Source organism: Tupaia chinensis, unplaced genomic scaffold, assembly GCF_000334495.1.
Source record: "Tupaia chinensis unplaced genomic scaffold, TupChi_1.0 Scaffold145519_1, whole genome shotgun sequence".
NCBI classification, from domain to species: domain Eukaryota; kingdom Metazoa; phylum Chordata; class Mammalia; order Scandentia; family Tupaiidae; genus Tupaia; species Tupaia belangeri.
In genome coordinates, this window is record NW_006205376.1 from 3,209,031 (window position 1) to 3,232,676 (window position 23,646).

Below are 23,646 nucleotides of genomic sequence, written 5' to 3' on the forward strand. Positions count from 1 at the left end.
AGGGACTGTGTCGTGGCCGTCCCCCCGGGGGGTGATTTCTCACTTTTTGTCTCTCTGTCTCTCTCTGTCTTTCTGGTGAGTACACGTGCCTTATAGCAAAAACCTCTCAAATTAAAAAAAAAGAAAAAATTAAACTAAGATAGTGCCTTTAACTTTAAATTGCATCTACATGATGAAAACTTCCAAATGTGTGTCATCAACCCAGACTCACTTACAAGGAGACTCTTGCATATAACTACCCTCTTGCCTTACACATGTACTTGCCTTACAGGTCCCTCAAAATTATCAACAAAAACCACATTATTTTAAACCACAACCATCACTTCAATCCTGGTGCTTACTAAGTCTAACTCTTGTCAATAACTCTACCACCCCCTTGATTCTCAAGGCACAAATGGAAGTCATCCACTGCAACTCCTTTTTGGGAATCCACCAACTCTTATTCATCACTACTTCATAAATGATCAACCCTAACTCCAAACTTTACTCCGACGCTGTCTACTTCCCGCCACATCTCCTATCCTCAGCCTCGTTTAAGTTGCCCATCACTCTCAGACTACCCCACGTGTCTTCTAACATGAGTCTCTACTTATATTCTTGTTCTACCCTCAACCCATTCTCTACAGAACCACCATAGTAACTTTTTTAAAATTTTCTTTAACAAAAAAGAAAGCGGGAAAGTAAAAGATAGAAATAGGCATTTTGACATGGTCTCACTGTGTTACCATACTTCATCCCTGTAGCCTCCCAATTAGCTGGGATTATAAGTATACCCAGCCACATCTGGCATGCTCGGATTGGCCCAGAAACTGAACCCAGGCCTCCATGCAGCTTCCAGATTCCCAGGCAGTGAGGCCACCTATGCACCACTGTGGCTGGGCCCACACTGATATTTTGAAGTATGTAAATGTGGTCGTGTCATTTCACCAACCTAAATATTTTTTCATGGTTTCGTATTGTACTTGGAATAAAATCAATCTCTCTCTCTCTCTTTCTCTCTCCCTGAGTCTGTAAGAGCTGGCTTCTATCTTCCTCACAAATCTCATTAAAGGCACTATCCTTTCTTACTCTTTGCTTCAATCTCCTGACCTTCTTTTAGAATCCTTTACCCAAATCAAATTTCTTCCCACCTTACGGCCTTTGTACCTGCTATGTCCTCTTCGAATTTTCTTAGTCATTCCTTTATATAGCTGACTTTTTCTCATCTTTTAAAAGTCTGCTTAAATGAAAAAAAAAAGCTCTAAACACCCAACATAAAGTTGGACCTCCACTCTCACGATTATTCTCTCTCACAGTACCTGTATTTTACCCATCATAAATCTTGTATTTCAGAATCCCTATTAGTGGATTTCACATCTGGGGATTCAACAAATTACAGATGCAGCTGAACTATGCTGATTTTTATAAAACTGGAGAAGAGATGACTCCCTAAAAGAAAAATGTTGGAAAAAATCTATTTATTTTCCTTTTCACTTACATATGATGCTAAGATTACATGTAAGTAACCTAGAGATACCTTAAAATACTGTGCCATTTTATATAAGGGACTTGAGGATCTGTGGATTTTGGCATCAGTGGGGGTTTTGGATCCAATCCTCTATGGTTTCAGAGGGATGACTATATACATTTATGTTTGGTTTATATTTCCCCAACTAGTTAGCTCCATGAAGGCACAGAACATACATATCCATTGGATTTACACCTGCATAAAACTGACCAAGTGGGTAAATAAGGAACATCTGTGATATATTCTTCCAAGAAAAGAAATTAAGGATAATGTAGAGTATAGCATTAATTCTGATTAAACTATAGGTGTATATACATTCACACATGCACATATATGCACACAGGTAAAAACGAGGTTTGATTGAATATTGTAACTTTCATCTAATTTTTAAAAATAGATTGTGGATGTCTGACTTTTTAAAATTTCTGGCAATGAGTACTTTTTATTTTTAAAATTAGGAACAAAAACTAGAAATCAGTGTTCCTGATTTTAATTCATTGCATTATGAAAAGTGAAAACTGGCAATAATAAGAAATCCACAGATATGTTATGACTAGTTCAGCTCAAGGGAAATATGTGGGTTCCTTTCCAGAGGCTGGAATATATTAGCTATCAACCAAGTAATTAATCTTCTTGACTTGTAATAGAATTTAAGTCTTAGCTGATGTCTTATACTACTAAATAAAAACTGTCTAATTCTTTGGAAAATATACAGTTACATATTAGTTGATGTATATCAGAGGTATTTAAATGTTTGAGGGGAGATAATTATTAAAAATATTGGTTGATGACATAGGCTCAGAAACATCTACATTTGAAAGAATTATAAGGTTGTGCCCTAAAAGTCTGGTTCTGAATATCAACAATGCTATATCATCAAAAATACCTATAAACTTGATTGCAAAAATCTCTAGCAAAATTAAAATGTACAAATATCTGACCAGTCAAGTACTTTCACATAAGGATATACTTCTAATGTTTTCATCATCACATAATTATAAAACTGCTCTTTTGTCCACCAAGAGCAAAAGTTTTCAGGTATTTCAAAGCAGTATGTAAGTTGTTAATTTGGTTAGAAGATAAAACATTGTTCCTTGTAAAACTTTAAGCAAAATAATGAAAACCAATTCACAATCAAGTCTTTGAAAGCTTTCCTTTGGTTTATGCTTGAGTTAATCGGATAAATACCTACTTTTCTAATTTGAGAACAAATCTTGCAGGAAATGATGGAATAGAAAATATTTTCAGTTTCTAAATCAACTGTTAAACTGCTTCAGAGGAGCAGCAATGGAAGGAACATTCAGTAACTTTTATTTATGACACCAAACAGATGAACTGTGAGGAGAAAGATGTTCAGAAAGTTGGGAAGTCCCAACACGACTCTCAGTCTCACATTGGCTTGTCAACTGAAGTGAAAGTGATGAAGAGAAAAGGCCATCTAAACTAGCAAACCTTTCTAATTCAATTATTATAATTTTCAGAAGTTTAAATTTATATGACTGTTAGAATTAAATGTTAGTGGCCATGTTACACAGAGAACAGTTCCCAGATTAGAGAAGAGATGCAGATAAATTTAGTATTTTAAGACAGTATACTGAGAGAAATTAAATTTAAAAGGGTCAGTTTGGGACTAGAAGTATGCAGCCTACATAAAGTATATCGCAGGTATATTCACATGCATGCACGTGTACACACACACACACACACACACACACTGAAGACTTTTGTTCTATTATGCACTTTCCATGGAAGTTAACCACCGGCCTCACCAGACACCCAGAGAACCTCTTTCTTTTCTTTTCTTCTTTTTTTTTTTTCTTTTTGGAGAGGTTTTTGCATGCTCTCACCAGAAAGACAGAGAGAGACAGAGAGACAGAAAACGAGAAATCACTCCCCAAGAGGGATGGTCATGCCGCAAACCCTCCTCCTCCATTCTCCTCTCAGGATCTTGGGCACGCACGCACATGCGCCCGGCGTGACTTTAAGCCACCGGATACAGGACATGAACTGCAGTTGACTACATGGGAGTTCAGCAACACAGCCATTACACCAACTGCTGGTCCCAAGAGCCCTCTTTCTTTAAGAGAAAGAGATATAGTTCTATAATACAATTCATTATCCAAAGTATTTTTTCACAAATCAATGTTCTACAATTCACTTAGTTATATGAAGACAAGTAGACAATGTAAAGCTGTATCTAATTCTTAAATTATTATACGTCAATGAGAAAGACCGAATTCTATCATTTTTTTAAATTATAGTATTTTAAAACTTTAAACATTTTTAAATTAAATCACACTTAAACATAACAAAGATTTAAAGGACTGGGTTTCTTATATTGTTTGTTTCTTTTTTCAGCATAGGGCAGAGTGAGGAGGAAAGAAAGAGACAGAGACAGTGAGAGTGAAAGTGAGAAATTCCCCCTACCAGAGGGGATGGCCACATCCCTTTTCCTACCAGGATCTTGGACACACACGCACACACACCCAGGGTGAGTTTCAAGACACTGGGTCCAGGAATGGAAACACGGTCGGCCACATGAGAGTCCAGCAACATAAACACTATGCCATCTGCTGGCGCCAGGCTTTTTATTTATTTATTTATTTTAGCCAGAGGGTGCATGTGCTCTCCAGAGAGACAGAGACAGAGGGAGAGAAAGTGAGAAAGCACCCCTGTGGAAAACAGTCATGTCACAAACCCTTCTACTCTATTTCTCCCCTTCTCAAGATTTGTGGCATGCACATACATGTATCAGCATGTTTCTCAAGTCACTGGGTCTGGCCTTAAATTGTGCAGTCACCCATGTGGGATCCAGTCGCCCCAACTTCCAAGCCACAGGCAGACCTGGGACTATTTTATAAAATGTCATTGCTTGACATTACTTCTATAAATAGTGACACTGATAATCAGAAAACGAAAAACAAAGTGGCTTAACCCCAATCTATGCAAGGCTACACTGATAACAGTGAGGCAAACACACCACCACAAGGAAATTAAGACATATGAATTGGATGGAAATGAACTTAAAATAGTTATGCTTAAAAAGCTTAGTGAGACCATCATGGTAGCACAATAGTAATACAATGCTCAGCGATGCTGAAACCACATGGACAGGTCCAGGGTTTGCATCCCTAGGTCTACCTGTACATACTCGGTACACACACATATGATCATGAGCCTGGCTAGCTGAGGCGTGGGGTGGATGATGGTCAGAGGGTCCTTTTGTGGGTAGCCCGTTCTCTCATGAAATAAATAAAGAAAAATAAACCTAAAAAAAAAGAATCTAAATAAGATGTAAAAAATACAGATAGACAACTATATTACGTTAGGGAAAATGTGAGAACAAGATAAGTAATGAAAAAAGCAATGAAATTAAGAGTTCATTTTTAAAAAATAAACAAAATTGACACATCCTTACTAAAAAAAAGAGAGAAGACATAAATAAATAATTTCAGAAATTAAAGAGAAAACATTACAACTGATGCCAAAGATATTAACATAAACTAGTTAAGAACAATTATATACCAATAAATTGGATAACCTAGAAAAAAATGGATTAATTCCTAGGAACATACAGACTACCCAGTAGGTATCATGAAGAAATAAAAAACTTGAGTAGACCAACAACAAATAAGAATGAAGCAGTAATCAAAAACCTTGCCACAAAGAAAAGTCCAGGATCTGATGGGTTTTTTTTTGAATTTCATCAATCATTTAAACAAGAATTAATATCAATCCTTCTTAAACTCTTTCCAAAAATTTTAGAAAGGGTCTTCAAGACCATAGTTTCTCAATAAATTATCATAAAATTGTATATAATTTGTCTTTATTTAAATATGTCAAATATAAGGAAAATTTTCACATGACATTTTTAACTGTCCTATATCATGAACATCAGGGTTTTTTTTCAATATATAGCATATATGAGGAGTCTTCAAAAACTTTGTGAAAAATGCATATTATAAAAAACTACGCATGGACTTCAAACTTTTTTGCACCAAAATAAATTCATACTTTAATTCCATTTTCCACAAACTTTCTGAAGTCTCCTCATATACTTTGGTGGAAAAAAAAATACCCTTTATCATAAATAAATTATGATAAAAGATGCTTATTTTAATTTTCTTGCTTCTTTATTTTTCACATTTTTTTTTCATCCAGAGTACAAGTGCACTCTCAAGAAAGAGACAGGGAGAGAGAGGAAAAGTGAGAAGTCACTCCCTCATGGAAGATGACCAGGCCACAATCGCTTCTCCTCCATTCTCCTGTCAGTATTTTGGCCATGCATGCACATAAAACAGCATGATTTTTCAAGCCATCAGGTCTGGGACCACAGAGTTGGCTATGTGGAATCAGCCACCTTAAACTCCATGCCAACTGCTGGTCCTTACATTTTTTTTTTTTTTTTTTGATTGCCAGAAGACACATACACTTACCCGAGAGAGACTGAGAGAAAGAGAAGGAAAATCAACTCTCCAGTGGGGTGTGATCATGCCTCAATACCTTACCCTCCATTTCTCCACCCTTTCAGGATTTGGAGCATACACACTACAACCTATGTGTTTTTCAAGCCACCAGGGCTGGAATTTGAATCTTTAATCTCTAGGCTACAAGACCTGCCCTCTTACTCAGTGGTCAGAATAAGAAACTGGCAAACGAGTATTGGCAACCTTCAACAATTTTCTTTAGACATCAATTCATACAGCAAAAACCTGTCAAACACAGATTTACCATAAATAAATGTCCAAGGGGGCCTGGGAATAATAATCTCTCTCCCCCCTTTTTCTCAGAGTACTTACTTTAAGAAACACGAGTACTTTATCCCTTATTTCAAATGTATTTTAATCCTTCCAAAAACTAGATAGGTCTTTTTCAGCTTTAAGACTCAGGAATTTCTTTCTTAAGAATTTAAGAGCCATGGGATCAGCAGTTAGCATAATGGCTATGTCACTGAACTCCTATGTAGTCGACTGCAGTTCGAGTCCCGGACCCAGTGGCTTAAACTCACGCCAGGAGGGTGTGCGTGCGTGCCAAAGATCCCAAGAGGAGAATGGAGGAGAAGGGATGGAGGCGTAGCCATCCCCCCTGGGGGTGATTTCTCACTTTCTGTCTCTCTGTCTCTCTCTGTCTGCCTGGCGAGTGCATGCGCACTATAGTGAAAACCTCTCCAAAAAAAAGAATTTAAGAGCCATCTCCTTAATATGTAAACATAAAGGGAGATTGCACCCTTATTAATCAGAAAAGTAAAAGCTTAAGTTTGGTAGACTCTTTGCTCCAAGTTGCAAAACTACCCTATGATCTAAAGATATGATGAATTTTTTTTTCTGGTTAAAGTCAATTAGCTAAAATAGATGATTATACCATGGCAAAACGGGTATTTTTACTGTTGCAAGGATGGTTCAACAAAAGCAAATCAATTAATATGATATACAACAGATGACAGATAATAATCCCATGATCACCTTAATAGATGCAGAAAAAGCATTGGATAAAATTCATCATCATTTCATCATAAAAATGCTCCATAAACCCCACGTAGAAAGAATTACCTCAACACAATAAAAGCCATATATGTAAGGCCCATAGCTAAGAACATACTCAATGCTGAGAAACTGAAAACTTTTCTTCTGAGATCAAGAACAAAGAAAAAACAGTTCTTGCCACCTCTAGTCTATGTAGTAATAAAAACTACAGCTGGAGCCATTAGGCAAAAAGAAGATATACAATTGAAAAGGAAGAAATAAAATTCTGTTTACAAATGACATGATCTTGCAGAACCAGACAGCTGAGACCCCAAACACTACTCAGAGAGTGGGAGAACTCAGGTTTAAGAGGCCAGCGGTGCCAGAGGAGCTGGACTCCAGAGTCTGGGCCCCAACTTGAGAAGTTACAGGGGTTAAGTTATAGGGGCACGCTGTGGTTGCAATGCTCATGGAATGCACATTGAGTTACTTTGAGGTTACAGACTGATCAGTTCTCGGAATTTTTCTTAGGGGTGATCCAACATCCTACCAAAGCAAACAGCGGAGACTGCTGTAGCAGCTAACAATAGTTACTACTGTAGCACGCAGATTTTCAGAAGCATAACAGCAGTTACAAGGAACAGAAACAGAGTCCATGTCAATCTTACATGTAATACAACCCAAAGACTTCTCCAAAAATGTTAGAACTAATAAACAAGCACAGTAAGTTACAGAATATGAAATTGACATACGAAAATCAGTGTTTGTCTAGACACTAACAATGAAGTATCTGAAACAAAAATTAAGAAACATATTTATTACTTGCAATATCCTCAAAAATAATAAAATACTTGTAATAAATTTGAACGAGTAAGTAAAAGACTTGTACCCTGAAAACTGCAACCATTGATGAAAGAAATGAAGACACAACCAAATAGAAATACACCGCATTTCCTGATTAAATGATGGAATATTTCTGACTAAACAACAGAATATCCAGACTACCCAAAGCAATCTTCAGATTCAGTGTAATCTCTGTCAAAATACCATTAGCATTTATTTTTGAAAGAAATAGAACAATGGTAAATTTATATGAAATCACAAAAGACCATGAAAAAAAAAGAACAGAGCTGGAAGCATCATACTTGCTAATTTCAAAGCATTCTAAAAAGCTATAGGATCCCAAACACCATAGTACTGACATAAAAACATACCAACAGACCAATGGAACAGAATAAAACACTCAGAAATAAATCCACATATTCACAGTAAACTGATTTTCAACAAAGGTGCCAAGAACACCTATTGGTAGAAAGGGCAGTCTCTTCAACAAATGGTGCTGAAAAAAAACTGGACATGCGTAGGCAGCAGAATGAACCTAATAGATTCCTATTTCTCATCATATACAAAAATCAACTCAAGATGGATTTAAGACTCAGACATAAGACCTGGAACTACAAAACTACCAGAAGAAAACATACAGGAAATACACAGGACATTTTCCTAGGCAGAAATTATTAGGTTTTCAGGAAAGGCATGACTTATTTTTTGATCCTTTTCTATGCAAAAATGCATTATGACTTTCCTAACGCCCCAGTCTGAGAGCCAGGATTATTGTAAAAACATTTTATGTCCTTTTCTAAACAGAATGATTCCAGTGCCAATCAGCAAATCTCTTCCCAAAACTAGCAAGTCTTACATTGGGGACTCATATGAATCTGTATAATATTTGCTTGCTGATACACAGTAGAGTTTTGCTAACATAGAAATCCCTTAACACTTAACATGCAGTCCATAAAAATGTATTGGTTTTACTAAGGTCTTTCAATCACATATCACACTACTGTTTTTGAAAGAGAACATCAAATGTCTTCTGTTACAATCCCCTCAATCGATTACAGCAGAGAAGTTAAGATATGTAATCATGAGAATTCTTCAAAAATGTCTACTACAGGAATACAAGCTCTGTAGATGAAATGTTCAGCCATTTAGTGCAACTGAAATATTTTTTAAAGAGAGAAAAGAAAACAAAACCAATTCAGTTGCTTTGCCCCATGAATCCAACAGTGAAGGCAATATCAGTATCCATGCAGGGTCCTCAATGGTTTGCAATGGTAATTGCCTAAAGATTGTGGGGACCTTCCGTGCTCATACATAGATATATCTTTAGATGTTGCACTATAGTATTTCTTTAGAAAAAATTGTGTCCCTAAACTTTAAGAGATAAATAACCTGTTTTCAATGGACCCTACAATTTAAATTCCCAAATACATGTTACAACAGTTTCCAGTGAAAAGACACAGAAAAAGCACTGGGCTCTCATAACAAGGTGAAATGTCTCATATGTCCTCATATGAAAATGTGACCTTTTGGGACCATCTCCATAGCATAGCAGTAAAGTACTGTGCAAAGTAAGTCAGAACATGGGGCCAATTGTAGTTCAAATCCTGGCCCCAGGGACTTGAGAAACATGCCGGGTGTATATGTGTGCATGCCCAAATTCCTGACAGAATGGAGAAATGGAGGAAAAAAGATTGTGACACAATCATGCCCCCATGGGGGGTTCTTCTCTCCTGTCCTCTCCTCTTCTCTGCTCTCTTCTCCTCTCCTCACCTCTTCTCTCTTCTTTTTCCTCTTCTCTCCCTCTCTCTCACATTCTTTGTCTCTCTCTCTTGCTCTCTGTCAATCTCTGTCTCTCTCTCTCTGGCAACACACACATCCAGTAGCACAACAAAAAAGGATAAATTTGACCTTTGTATCAAATGAACTTTAAAAATTCTCTTAACTGGTAAAGTCTAAACCAGTAATAGGGTGTGGTAAATGTATTCCAGTGTTGGAAGGTATCCCTGGATTTAACCTCTCAACAAATATTAATTGAGCACCTTCTAAGAACAAGGAAATCTGTTTCCAGGGCCGGTAGGTGGTGTGGTATCTAAGGCACTGGACTCCCACACAGGTGACCATGATTTGAGTCCTGAATCTGGTGGCTTGCATTCTTACTTTTCCCCTCTCTCTGTTTCTCTGTGGCAAAATTAAAAATAAATAAATACAATTAAATAAATAACTCTTTTTTAAAAATCTGTTTCCTAAATGCAGGAAGATGGACCTTTAGGCACACAAAATAAAGAAGTGAAATGAAGACACACAAGAGAGCAAGTTGCACAAAATTAAGTGAAATGAAGACACACAAGAGAGCAAGTTCAATTCACTTTACAAGTCAAGTGATGCAGGTGACTGAATGTCTAAAGGAAATTAAATTAAAATAAAATGTATATAAAAAAAGAGACAGCAAGTTCACACACAAGTCTTTGGTGTTTGTTGGATGACACACAAGAGTCACCAGAAAGCGAGAGAAGTTGTGCTAATTCAAAGATACAGAGTGGAAATTCTAGTTGTGAGGTCAGAAAAGGCTTATAGGTAAAGTAACATTTGAGCTGTGAAGACTCCCATGCTTTATGAATATATGTATGTATATTCATATTATACATCTATTATTCAGTATGGAGATTGGTAAATGTTAAAATAGCTCAATGTCAATGGAATGGAGCAGAGCAGAGACAATGTCAAAGTGCAGCAATCAGCAATTAAAAGAAGATTTGCTTGCCTTGAAACTACAGTTGGTTTATAAACAACTTTAGCTTTCTTTCTTTAAGTACTAACTCCAGTAATCTGGTACCAACTCCAATTTTCTTTTTTTTTGGAGAAGTTTTTGCTATAGGGTACGTACACTTGCCAAACAGAGAGACAGAAAGTGAGAAATCACCCCCTAGGGGGATGGCCACAACACAATCCCTTCTCCTCCATTCTCCTCTCGGGATCTTGGGCACACACGCACACGTGCCCGGTGTGAGTTTAAGCCACCAGGTCCAGGACCCGAACCATGGTCGACTACATGGGAGTCCAGCGACATAGCCATTACACCAACTGCTGGTCCCCCATCTCCAAATTTTTAATGTTTAAAAGTAATTCACAAATTGAATTACCTATGGATGACAAAAATCTAATTCAAAGAAGTTAACTGCAATATTTTCAGAACCTCTCAAAGTAAAGTATACATCCTTAGGGATGTTACTTTGCTATTTCCCCTTGCTACTAAGAGGGGATTTTAATAATTTATGACACTTAAGTCTCATTTCTAGCTCCAAATTATTATGCAGATCATTTTACTTTTAAAAAAAAACATTATTTCAAGAGCTTTTCATAATTCACAATCATTAGATAGAATTTATTAAAGATATGGAGGTAATTCTAATAGTGTCTGACATCACTTTAAAATCGAAGGCTTCAACTACAGATTAATTGTAAGTAATTTTTCTATATCTTTATTTACAACACTTGCTTCAACATGTTTTTAAGCTATTTTTTTCTTATTGTCTAAAAAAGACTCCCCTCAGACACAAAATCATATGGGTAATTATTACATACCTTTCTAAAAGTATACCCAAATTCAAATACAAATACAGCTGCTATATTATTGTAATAATGTTGACACCTCTTTCAATAAATAAATTGTACACATATACAAAAATTGTTGAGAAAACTCTCCACCTACATTGCATGCTTCTTGAGGTGGAAGTACTCTGTTTTTAATTTTATCCACCACTGCAGATATATAATAGGATCCAAATAAATATTGGTCAAAATGATAGAAGATGAAGATATTTAAGTTTTTACATATTTATATTTTTCCTATCTGATTTCTAATATCCTGGAAGGAATTATTAGGGTGGTTTTGTTATTTCTTTCATCCTTACAAAGTTCAATATATAACTAACATTTGGAAGAATTGAAAAATGCTGAGAAAACTCTTTGTTTTAACCCTATAGCATCATAAAAGTCACAAACTTGGGACCAGCAGATAGCGTAATGGTTACATGGCTGGATTCCCACACAGTTGACTGTGGTTTGAGACTTAGATTCAGCAGCTTAAAACTCATGTCAGGTGCGTGTGTGTATATGCCCAAAATCCCAAGAGAAGAATGAAAGAGAAGGGATGCAATGTAGGTATCCCTCCTGAGAGTGATTTCTCACTTTCTTTGTCTCTTGAGCAAGTGTACATGCTCTGTAGCAAAAATCACTCTCTCTCTTTTAAATCTCTCTCTCTCTTAAATATACATACACACATAATTACATATATAATTGTATATATACATACTTAACAAGAAAGTTAGAAATAACTGAGTTTAACTCCTAGCATCATGAATCAATTTAGCCCCTTTTGAATACTTTCAGTAAAGAATCATCCACTATAATTACAGGATATAGTTCCAAGAATCCCATTCTACTAGCATCAAGAACGTATACCCCCCATTTATAAGTGGGAAATATTTTAAGAGTTTAAAGACATCACTGTGACTATTCAGAGCCTTTACATTCGGGGGTGGGGGGGTAATATTCCTTTATTCATATGACAGAGCTTCTATCCTCTCTTTAAGATGGTAGTTCCTCAAATTCTTGGCTTTCCAATGGTCTAAAATATAGAATTGAAAAGTAACATCCTAAATATGCTCCCACCAGAACAAAACACAATAATACTAGGTTAAATCACATGAAATTGCCAATACTCAACTGTTTCTGACCTACAAAAAAATGACGATTTCATATGGCTCAATATAACAGCATTATCTTCCCCGATGTAAGCACTACCCATCCATCAATGCACTCTCAGATTGCATTAGCTTTTTAGCAGCTGTGTAACTCCACTGCTTCGTATTAGGTTTGAGGCCAAGTAAATCCCATAAGTAATTTTCCCATCAACTTCTGGACTTGGGTAAGGAATTTTACAGAATTTTATGATTCAGGAATTTACATACTTGCTATTTACTAGTTGATAATTGCAACTAGAACTTGTTATACAAATTCTTAGAATCCCAATGTCAGATACCGTTATCAGTGGTTCACAGTTAATCCTCACAACATTCATAAGAGCCAGAATTATTATCATTCTTTATGTTACATATGAGACAACAGTCACTCAAAGATTCAGGGCACACCTTTCTTTAAATTTTGCCAGAGGGCACATGTGCCCACCAGAGAGAAACAGAAACAGAGAGGGAGAGGAAGAAAACATTTTCCATAGAAAACAGTCAGGCCACAATCCCTCCTCTTTTACCTCTATCTCTTTCTGGGATTTGGGGTACAAAGGCACATCTGTCTGTTTTGTTTCTCAAGCTGCCAGATCTGGGACTCAAAGAGCACAGAAGGCCATATAGGATCCAGCTGCCTTAACCACAAGGCCATGGAGCTTACTTGCCAGTGAATGCCTTTAATCACTGCATTATATTGTTCTCAAAATAAGGAAACTATTTTATCTTTCTCAAGTGGTTTTATGGGATTAAGTAACAAATATAGTATATTTCATTTTTGTTCACCTCTTTCCTTCAGCAAGTTCATTTAGCAGCTAAATGCTATAAAATGCTATCTCGTACATCTGGCTCTTCCCTTCTGTTCTTCCATTCTTTTGTTCTTTAACACTTTTAGCTCTTTGGAAGTTCTTTCAAAATTGCCTCTTAATTGGTATCTTCCCATCTTTATCCATCTGCTCCGATCCACTCTGCAAACTCTGTTCTCACCCTCTCCATTTTTCACTTTATTTTTATACCTTTTCTGAGTATTATTCACTCTTATACTTTCTACATATTCAAAGGGGAAAAATAAGCAATCAAATATTTTGTTTTCTTTTAATATTATGACACTTTTCCCTAAAAAATAGGCTTTGTCTTCCATTTGTCTTTCAGAGTCAAGTTTAAGAAAATAATAAAGCCCCTCAAAAACTTAACTTAGAGCTTGCTTTCCCCTTATAAAATCACTATGAGAGTGTTTATATCAGGTAAGAATTCTGCATAGCAGGCAATATTCCAGAGCCAAATGGCCTGAGCTGAAATCCCCATTCTGTCATATACGACTGGGAAACTTTGGTCAAGTCACTTAATCTTTCTCTGCTTCAGCTTTTCCTTGGGTAAAATAAGGATTACAATTAGCACCCACCTCCTAAGGTTGTCATGAAAGTAAAATCAGTCAATATATGCTAAGGGTATGGAACAGCAGTTAGCCATCATTATTATTATGAAACAACTTGTAAGTTATGTACAAAATTTACGTGTCATTGCTTAGGCAACAGAAAAATGTGAGATTTTTTTTTTTTTAAACAAGGGAGATTTTGAGTTGAGCCTGCCTTTAAACTAATACCACTTGAGCAGCACCCAATTAAAATGAGCTTCCTGGTTTAGTTCTAAAATATTTTATACTGTCCTTCCTCAAACTCTCCTTATCTAATAAAGGTTCGAGTTGCTCCATTGTTAAAGATTTGCATTGGCCCAGCTGCCTGGTCCTGTAACTTAGGTACACTTATCTTGGTTTCTTTCTTACTCCCTAAAATGTCATTTTCTAGACACTCCTGAGAAATATGTAGCCCAATCTAGCCTGACACCTGTGGTGGGTGAGCAGCTCCACTGGATTATCCCCAATCTTTGAGAAAGAGAAGATGAGAGTGAATGACCACAAACAGTAGTTTTTTCAGAACATAATCAAATAAATAATTAGATGAACGTGAGAGGAGTATAGGAGAATGCTACAACAGGGAAGACAAAAGAGAACGTGGATCTGACTAAAGGAAGGGGCTTATCTGAGAGTTGTTTTTTGCTTTGTACATTTTTCTTGGGGGGGAAGAGAAGTCATAGTGTTGGATAACTAAATAAATGAGGACAGAGAAAGATGTGCAAAAGAAAGTCACGTGGCTGTAAAAACTGGTTTTATATTTTGACTGATGATGGTGTTAGCCACATTTGGAGCAAAGAAGAAGCAGACATAGGATAAGAGTGATAAATTGACACTTGGATAGGTAGAGTGTAAGGTAAATCTCCACCCATATATGGGAATGTGCAGGAGAACTAGAGCTCAGTATCCCACTGACCACTGACCCATGATCAGTAGGGACCATTTTGGAATAGTTGTCATCCCTCAGTTTAGAGCATACATTACAATAATCCAATCTTACCCTTTGCCTCACAATTGAGACACATCGATGAAACGGTACAAAGCAATCTGTGACAATAAACACCACAAATTTCACGAGGGAAGTCTAGCTAGAAACGACAACCTCATTAGAACACTGCACTGATGCTGAGCTAACAAGAAACCGCAGGCAGATAGAATGCTTTGTATTCCAGCAGGCCTGACCCTGCAGTGATCATCCTTGTATTTGAACATAGACATACTCTAGAAAATAAATTAATTAAAATAATAATTCAATTTCTTTGCTTTTGTATCATTAAATATGTATATTTGTATTAGAAAGCTGTTTCTATTTTCAAATAAAATTTTTTACTGGCAAAAAGTAGGTTATATTTGATATCAAGCACCAAACTTAACTTTTTAACGTGGAATTTTATGAAAAACAGTTATTGACTTGAAAGCAGAGACCTAAGTGCACAGACCTAAATTATATTAAAAACTAATGTCACGTAAATTGCGAGATATTAAATTTATATTTGACTAAGAAAGTACAAGTTTCATGCCTACAGTATTCCACAGAAGGTCATAAATCCATGAAGCATTCTGTATTATTATTAAAAATAAAACACAAAGATAACATTCATAAAATATAAAAGAAACTCAATCTTTGGTTGAAAAATACTTAAAATGACTAAAAACAGGAAAGTATCATTTTGATCAGGTGTAACTTATGCTATGTCCAGTGACTTAAAAAAAAAAATGTATTATTTTTGAACCATGGTTAGCCATATGGGAGTCTAGCATCTTCACCACCATGCCACCTACTGGACCCTGACAAGCGATTTTTAAAAAACTTTTAAATCTTACCTCTCTCCATTCTTTATTCCCAACTCCTTGTACATATAAGACACAAACTACAAGAGATGAAAAATATACATATATAAATGTTTATTATACGAATGTATACAACTTATTTTTCAGCGATCCAAAAACTAAAGCAAAATTAAATATTTAAGTCTTAACCTTATACTTGCAAGAAAATTAATAATAAATTATCAAATAATTAAAAATAATTTTTAAAGAATTATTTATTTAATTGTATTTATTATTATTATTTTAAAATTTGAGAGAGAGAGAGAACAGGAAAGTAACAAACCAAGCCACCAGGTCAGGGACTTGAACCACAGTTGGCCATGTAAGAGTCTAGCACCTTAACCACCACACCACTTGCCAGCCCCTGATTAAAAATTACTTAAAAAAATAAGAAACTATACTGGGATTTTTGTAAGCTAAAATACATATAACTTGACACATACAAAATATGATAATTATTTGCTGATGTCTTCCTCTGCATTATTCTAGAGATGAGGATAAATTTTAAAACCATAGTTGAATAGTGTGAAATACTGTCATCGGGAAAGTCATGATACTTCTTTGCATAGAAAAACACATCATGACTTTTCTGATAACCTAATATTTCAGTACGTTACCAGACATAAATCCAGCTCTTAAGGTACTTACAGTACTCAAAGTCATCATAAGAGGGTGAGTTGAGGCAAATCATGTCCTACATGTAACATTTTCAACTCCCATCTTCAAAATTCATAACAAGTAAGGAATCTTGTCAACCAAGAAAGGCCTTAGAGATTACAGACAAGGGAAAGATGAAGGGATAAGAAAAGTCCCAACCACTTGTCAAATGTGTCCCAGGGATTTCTAATACTCACAGATCGTGACGCCTTTCCCAATGACTATTTCAAGAATCCTTTCACACCTGACAAAAATCTCTCCCCTGTAACCAAACCACATTTACTCACATCTTTGCAAAAGTAAAGAGCTATCGAATGTCAATTTCTAAATATTACAAGATTTGGGAATGCTAATTGACTTACACAATGAATTCTGCTATTTTCTAATTCAAACTATTTTCTTTTTTTTTTTTACTTCACAAGTTTTCTCCAATTTTCAATATTTCTAATTAGGAATCCAAAAAGTCAGGCCATATTAGAAAATATATATGCTCCTTTAGGCTATGTATGTGTTTATATATCACTTTTAGTTTTCTAAAAAGAAATAACCTTACTCTTAGACTAAATGACTGAAAACTATGGCCCACTGGAAGCAGCAGTTTGCATAGTGGTTAAGGAACTGGACTCCCACATGGCCAACCATGGTTTGAGCCCTGGACTCAAACATTATTTCTACTATATGTTCACACTAAGGCGTTTACTTTTTGTGAAGTTTAATTTATTTTCTTCTCTAAAGAGCGAGATGGGGATGGGGGGAAGGGAGTCATCCCCAACAAGGTTTTCATGCCACAATTCAGCCCCGGTTTCAGACAGCCAAGATCACAGACATAAGCACACACAGTCAACATGCACGGGGAAACCTTTGGATGTACACCCGGTCCTTCCCACATGGCCTCCACATCACAGGGCCTGCATCACTGCCACAGGTGCCCATACCAGTTCTTCATGTCAAAGGGAACTGGCCCACACTGGCATCATCTCATTCTCAGCTTATTCTCAAAGTGCTAAGCAGCTCCCTCTTTAGCCACAGTTCTGCCCTGTCAGAGGAGCATGCAGGGACTGAGACTACCCCCTTCTTGCTTTCTAGGCTTTAAGACAATTATGTAAATAAAAACTATGAGTTTGATACAGTTTTTGCAAAATCGAGTAAGTAAATAAGTAGACTGTTTCAAAAAGCAAGTAATACGTACTTACTTGGGTCAGATTTAGAAAACGTGTCTCTGTCAAGAAGATTTCTGTTGAATAAAACACAAAATGTTAGATAGGTATAAGGTCAAACTATTCCTGTCATATTAATATATAAAAATGTACTTAACTATACGTAAATGCTTGTGTCTGCGTGCTTGGTTCTCATTTGGGGACTTTTCTGAGAATTTCCGAGGCATGCACACAGGCCCGAGATTTAAACCTGATAAACTGAGGGTGGATCATGGCATGAGAACCCCACTGGGTGCTTCTCTCACTCTCTCTCTCTCTCTGTCATGGAGGAAATTGATAAGTTAAAAAAAAAAAAAAGAGAGAGAGAGAGAAAAAAAAATCTATTCGAGAAAATTAATTTTGTAGGTTTCTTTTTAACCCTCCTTTAAGATATACAGATACTCAGAAATGTTCCCTGAATTGAATTATGAGTTGTTACTAAAGCAAACCTTCCTGGGATAAAGAGCGTATGATCACATTGGTCCATACAATTCAGATACAGAAGTGAAGCATTGCTTATTGGCCTGTGTGTTACCTCAAACCTGGTGAGTATGATGCTACTATGGTTTGGGAATTAAAGATAAAAATACAGATCCTGCTTAATGATTCTCTTCAGTGAAGGAAATGACTAAAGATAAACAAGGCCATTATGAACATCTATTTATTCTATGTTAAAGGTATTTCCACGCCTACAACAGAATATAAGTAAGAAATCAGTAAGTAGGAAAAACTGGATTCCTCTGATGTTGGGACAACCTGTTAACCTCCATGATAGCAATGTAGTCTTCTATATCATGTTCCTAGCAATAACCTTGAGAAATCATTAAAAAAATTAAGTTCAGTCTGCTAATAAGGGAGGCAAGAAAGAGTCCAGCTAAGCCTGATTTTTTTAAAGTGAAGATTTGAAGCTATATCCTTTTCTGAATAACTTGGTTATCTAGAATGATTAGTCCAAAAGTTCAGATTTGTGCTTCATATTCATCTTCCATTAATTGATAATAATTTGTAACAGCTAAATTACATTTCAGTGTTTAATACTTATAATAAAAATTTCATGTTCAAGCTGTTTTATTTCTCCACCAGCACTACTACTCATGTACATTTATCTGCACTGCCCTTAGTATTTAAAAAGGCTTTCTTTTTTTTTTCACATCAATCTGATACTTTCTTTTATTTCAGGTTCTCAAAAATTACTGCTTCCATTGAAATACTGTGCACCAAGAAAAAACACATTCAACAGAACAATGCAGCACAGACAATAAAATAAGATTATTATGTCTTGAAGTATTCCTAGAAAGAAGAGATCAGACACATTTATATTTGAAATTAACTCAGATTCCAAGACCACTAGGCAGAAATCAAATTAAAATAATCATTTCTGTCCCCTGAGCAGACAACATGACCTCAGCAATGGTTGACAAATAGCAAATTAAAACATTTCCATTTGAGAATTAATCTGATACTACATTCACAAAGGTAGTTCTCCACTTAAAAGGCAATCCTCTAGGTCCTTCCTGTGGCTCTAGCTTTTGCTCATTAAATTTCTTAAGAAAATGTTAATTAAGCTCTTTCTTTCAAAATTCATGAAAATCCAGGACAGATGACAGTGGCACTGTGGCAGTCTGGGGGCTCAAAAACTAGGTATGATTGAGTCTTTAGTGAATTAAATATAGTCAGATAGTCTATTCTATTGTATTCATATGACCAAAGTATGGATGAAGTCATTGCCAAACAGCAATTGGAAAGTTAAACTGCAAATCCCAAGGATGACCTCATGAAGAGCTTGGGAGTCTTATTTCTCTTTGTATAAAGGTTTGTGTGTTTGTTCATTTTATTTTGTTTTATGCTAGAGGGAACCTGCATTTGCCAGAAGGAGAAAGAGCACCTCCAGGGAGCATGGTCACACTGTAGTCCCTTTTCCTGCATTTCTCCATCCCCTCAGATTTGGGGCACATGTGCCTGGCATGTTTTACAGGTTGCTGGAGTCAGGACTCGAACTGAGGTTGGCCATGTGGGATTCTACTCTGAGTACAGCTCACTTAACCACTGCACTAGGGCCTGCCTTATTTGTTTTGCTTTTGACCTTACCATTCTCTGTGATAGATCATCATGGCTGGAAGAAAGCATGTGATGAGTAAAGTCTACAATCAGAGAATCTCAAAGAAATTCCAAAAGTTCATGGAAACGTTGAATTAAAGCATGAGTTTATTTTGGTGCAAACATTTTTTGAAATCCATAAGCTGCCTTTTTTTCATAACATACATTTTTCTATAAACTTTCTGAAGACTCCTCAAATGTCCTTAAGAGAAAATAATGTAATATTAGTGACTTATTCATGTAGGAAATAAACTACAATTTTTAACCCCAAACATAAAATGATGGATTTCTATCAGCAACGGACAAAAATATGATCTTTTAGGTTTGGAAAAGACAAATATTTAGTGACTAGTGACTTTTTTTTTTTTTTTTGAGCGGTTTTTCGCTATAGGGCGCATGTGCTCGCCAGACAGAGACATAGAGACAGAAAGCAAGAAATCACCCCCCCAGGGGTGCCGCAATTCCTTCTCCTCCATTCTCCTCTCAGGATCCTGGGCACACACGCACACGTGCCCGGCGTGAGATTTAAGCCACCGGGTCCAGGATGTGAACCGCAGTCGACTACATGGGAGTCCAGTGACATAGCCATTACGCTAACTGCTGGTTCCTAGTGACATATTCTTAAGTTACATATACTGCAAAAGACAATTTTTATTAACATTCCTCATTTAGTTCAGATTCATGATATGAATAAAATATTTTACCTTCCAAGTGCTATTAGGAATAAAACATATTTACATAAACTAAAATGAGATAGGCTTATTGTGAAGTTTTATAGAGATACTAAGCTATGGCTTAGAATTGGTAAGTGAATGAGTAAGTGCATGCAACTCACTATAGAATAATCTAATGGTGTCAACCCATCTGAATCTGATTCTCCTGGTCTTTACAAAATATCACACTGTCTGGAGCAGTCCAGAAGAAACAAGTTATTTTCCTAGGAGTGTTGGAAATACGGAATGCCTCCAATTTTACCTATTGGCTGAGCCAAGAGAATATAAAATAAAATAAATTCTTGTTCAAAGACTGGTATGAAGAGAGATGTTATTTACAGAATGAGCAGTGATAATTGGAGACCAAATCTGACTGTACTTATTCATAGAGAAAGATCATATTTTATATTTTTTGTGTGTGTATGTAAATATAAATATATATACATATATACACACACATTATATATATATATATATATATATACAATGAACTTTAAAAAAATACACACACAAAGAAAAAGAAAAGAAAAAAGAACATATACATACATACACCCTTACATCAACAGATTTATACGGGAAGGCTACACTTCCCTCCATGAGGTTATCATTAGATTGGGCTAGAATGCCTATCAATTTTTAAGATGATGTTGAATTTCAATTCTAGGTTAAAAACATTGAATTGTCTTTTTACTCTGCAAATCTCACATAGTCAAAACAAGGAAGAGAGAAAATTCTTTAAAAGGAAATATGGAGAGGCCAGCACGTGGCATGGTGGTTAAGGAGCTGGACTCCCACATGGGTGATAATGGTTTGAGTCTGGGATCCGGCAGCTTGAAAATCACCCCAGGTGCATGTGCACGTGTGCCCAAAACTCCAGGAGAAGAAGGGATTGCAGTATGGTCTTAGCTCCTGCAGGGTGATTTGTCGCTTTCCTTCTCATTGTCTCTCGTTATCTCTCTCTGTCTCTCTTTGGTGAGCACACACACCCTATGGGAAAAAACTAAAAACAAACAAACAAATACAGTCTGGAAAAATACAGTGTATGTGTTAGAAAAATCACCTGAAGAAATCAATACCCAGTTTATGAGCCATGAATTGCCTGAGTTATTCTAGAAACCACTCATCGTCATATGTCAATTAAACTTCCTGAACTATGAACCTAAAGTGGCATTACTGACATTGCATGACTAAAGCTGAGGCCAAGCAATTCAACCCCAACTTGTATCAAGAAATGTTGGGTTCATAGCAGAGGTATTTTGCATAGATCTAAAATAAGAGAGTAGATGGGCAGGATCTGACTGTACTTATTCATAGAGAAAGATCATATTTTATATTTTTTGTGTGTGTATGTAAATATAAATATATATACATATATACACACACATTATATATATATATATATACAATGAACTTTAAAAAAATACACACACAAAGAAAAAGAAAAGAAAAAAGAACATATACATACATACACCCTTACATCAACAGATTTATACGGGAAGGCTACACTTCCCTCCATGAGGTTATCATTAGATTGGGCTAGAATGCCTATCAATTTTTAAGATGATGTTGAATTTCAATTCTAGGTTAAAAACATTGAATTGTCTTTTTACTCTGCAAATCTCACATAGTCAAAACAAGGAAGAGAGAAAATTCTTTAAAAGGAAATATGGAGAGGCCAGCACGTGGCATGGTGGTTAAGGAGCTGGACTCCCACATGGGTGATAATGGTTTGAGTCTGGGATCCGGCAGCTTGAAAATCACCCCAGGTGCATGTGCACGTGTGCCCAAAACTCCAGGAGAAGAAGGGATTGCAGTATGGTCTTAGCTCCTGCAGGGTGATTTGTCGCTTTCCTTCTCATTGTCTCTCGTTATCTCTCTCTGTCTCTCTTTGGTGAGCACACACACCCTATGGGAAAAAACTAAAAACAAACAAACAAATACAGTCTGGAAAAATACAGTGTATGTGTTAGAAAAATCACCTGAAGAAATCAATACCCAGTTTATGAGCCATGAATTGCCTGAGTTATTCTAGAAACCACTCATCGTCATATGTCAATTAAACTTCCTGAACTATGAACCTAAAGTGGCATTACTGACATTGCATGACTAAAGCTGAGGCCAAGCAATTCAACCCCAACTTGTATCAAGAAATGTTGGGTTCATAGCAGAGGTATTTTGCATAGATCTAAAATAAGAGAGTAGATGGGCAGGAATTTAGCATCACCTTTCCAAGATAATCCAAGGGAAAGGAATAACTGCTTCCTCCTTTACTATTCAACCCTCATGGATGTTAGGTCCTTAAAACACAGACTGAGGCCCTAAGTTACCTTCTTCCCTCGATGTTAATAGTCAGTTAGCTGGTCTGATCACCCTGCCTGCTCTGATTTTATGCTCAACAAGCCACCGTCGAATTTCATGATAGCTTCCCATAGACTGACTGAGCCAGAAAACGTGCTGAGTGGCCAATGTGAACATCAGTTTTCTAAATATTGTAGCTTGCCCTGTTCATTGGCATTCAGAGACCCACACTCAACAGCCAGCTAGCCTCATGAAATGACATCTCAGACTTGTATTTTCCTAAGTGTAAAACAGTAATTCTCCTTAAACTTCAGTGCATCCTGCAAGTATTTTTCAAGCAAATACTCTATGCCTAATCCCTAACTAACCATCTCTAAATTATAGTAAGGACACAATCCCTTAGATTAAGAAGCCTGGATTTTACTTGGCAGACAAGCGGACAAAAAAAAAGAAAATCAATATTGAATGGTATATAAAACCAGTTTATTATGGGGAGAAGGAATAGTAACCTAAAAACAGTAAACTGAGTCAGCTACAACAACAAAAAAATCAGGTATAGCTTATAACTCTTATTTCAACTACATTTTAAATTTTACTTATCATTATCATTATTATTTTTAATTTGCTACAGAGCACACACACTCACCAGATTAAAAGAAAGAGAGAAAGTGAGAAAGGAAACCACCATGTCTGGGATTCAAACCACGGTCAGCCCAGCACCTTAACCACCATACTACCTACTGGCCCCAATTCCAACTATTTTTTAAAATATACTAGAAAATACAATTTATACCTATGTACATAGAAATAAAATAATCTAAACAAATACATTTTGAAAAAATTACCTTATTTTTTAAATGCTCGAGCATTCTTTTCTAATTGTATTTATA

At 36.2% G+C, this 23,646-nt stretch overlaps 1 protein-coding gene across 2 annotated transcripts in view; it reads right to left on the reverse strand.

Moving 5' to 3' along the window:
* CPNE8 (copine 8) overlaps positions 1–23,646 on the reverse strand; it is a 203,416-nt gene that overhangs the window by 148,048 nt on the left and 31,722 nt on the right. For both annotated transcript variants that reach the window (XM_006168092.3, XM_027768098.1), the window contains exons 2-3: positions 17,646–17,686; positions 15,790–15,836 (exon numbers count right to left, since the gene is read on the reverse strand). In XM_006168092.3, the coding sequence (XP_006168154.1) occupies positions 15,790–15,836; positions 17,646–17,686 (88 nt within the window). The remainder of the gene's footprint in view (positions 1–15,789; positions 15,837–17,645; positions 17,687–23,646) is intronic.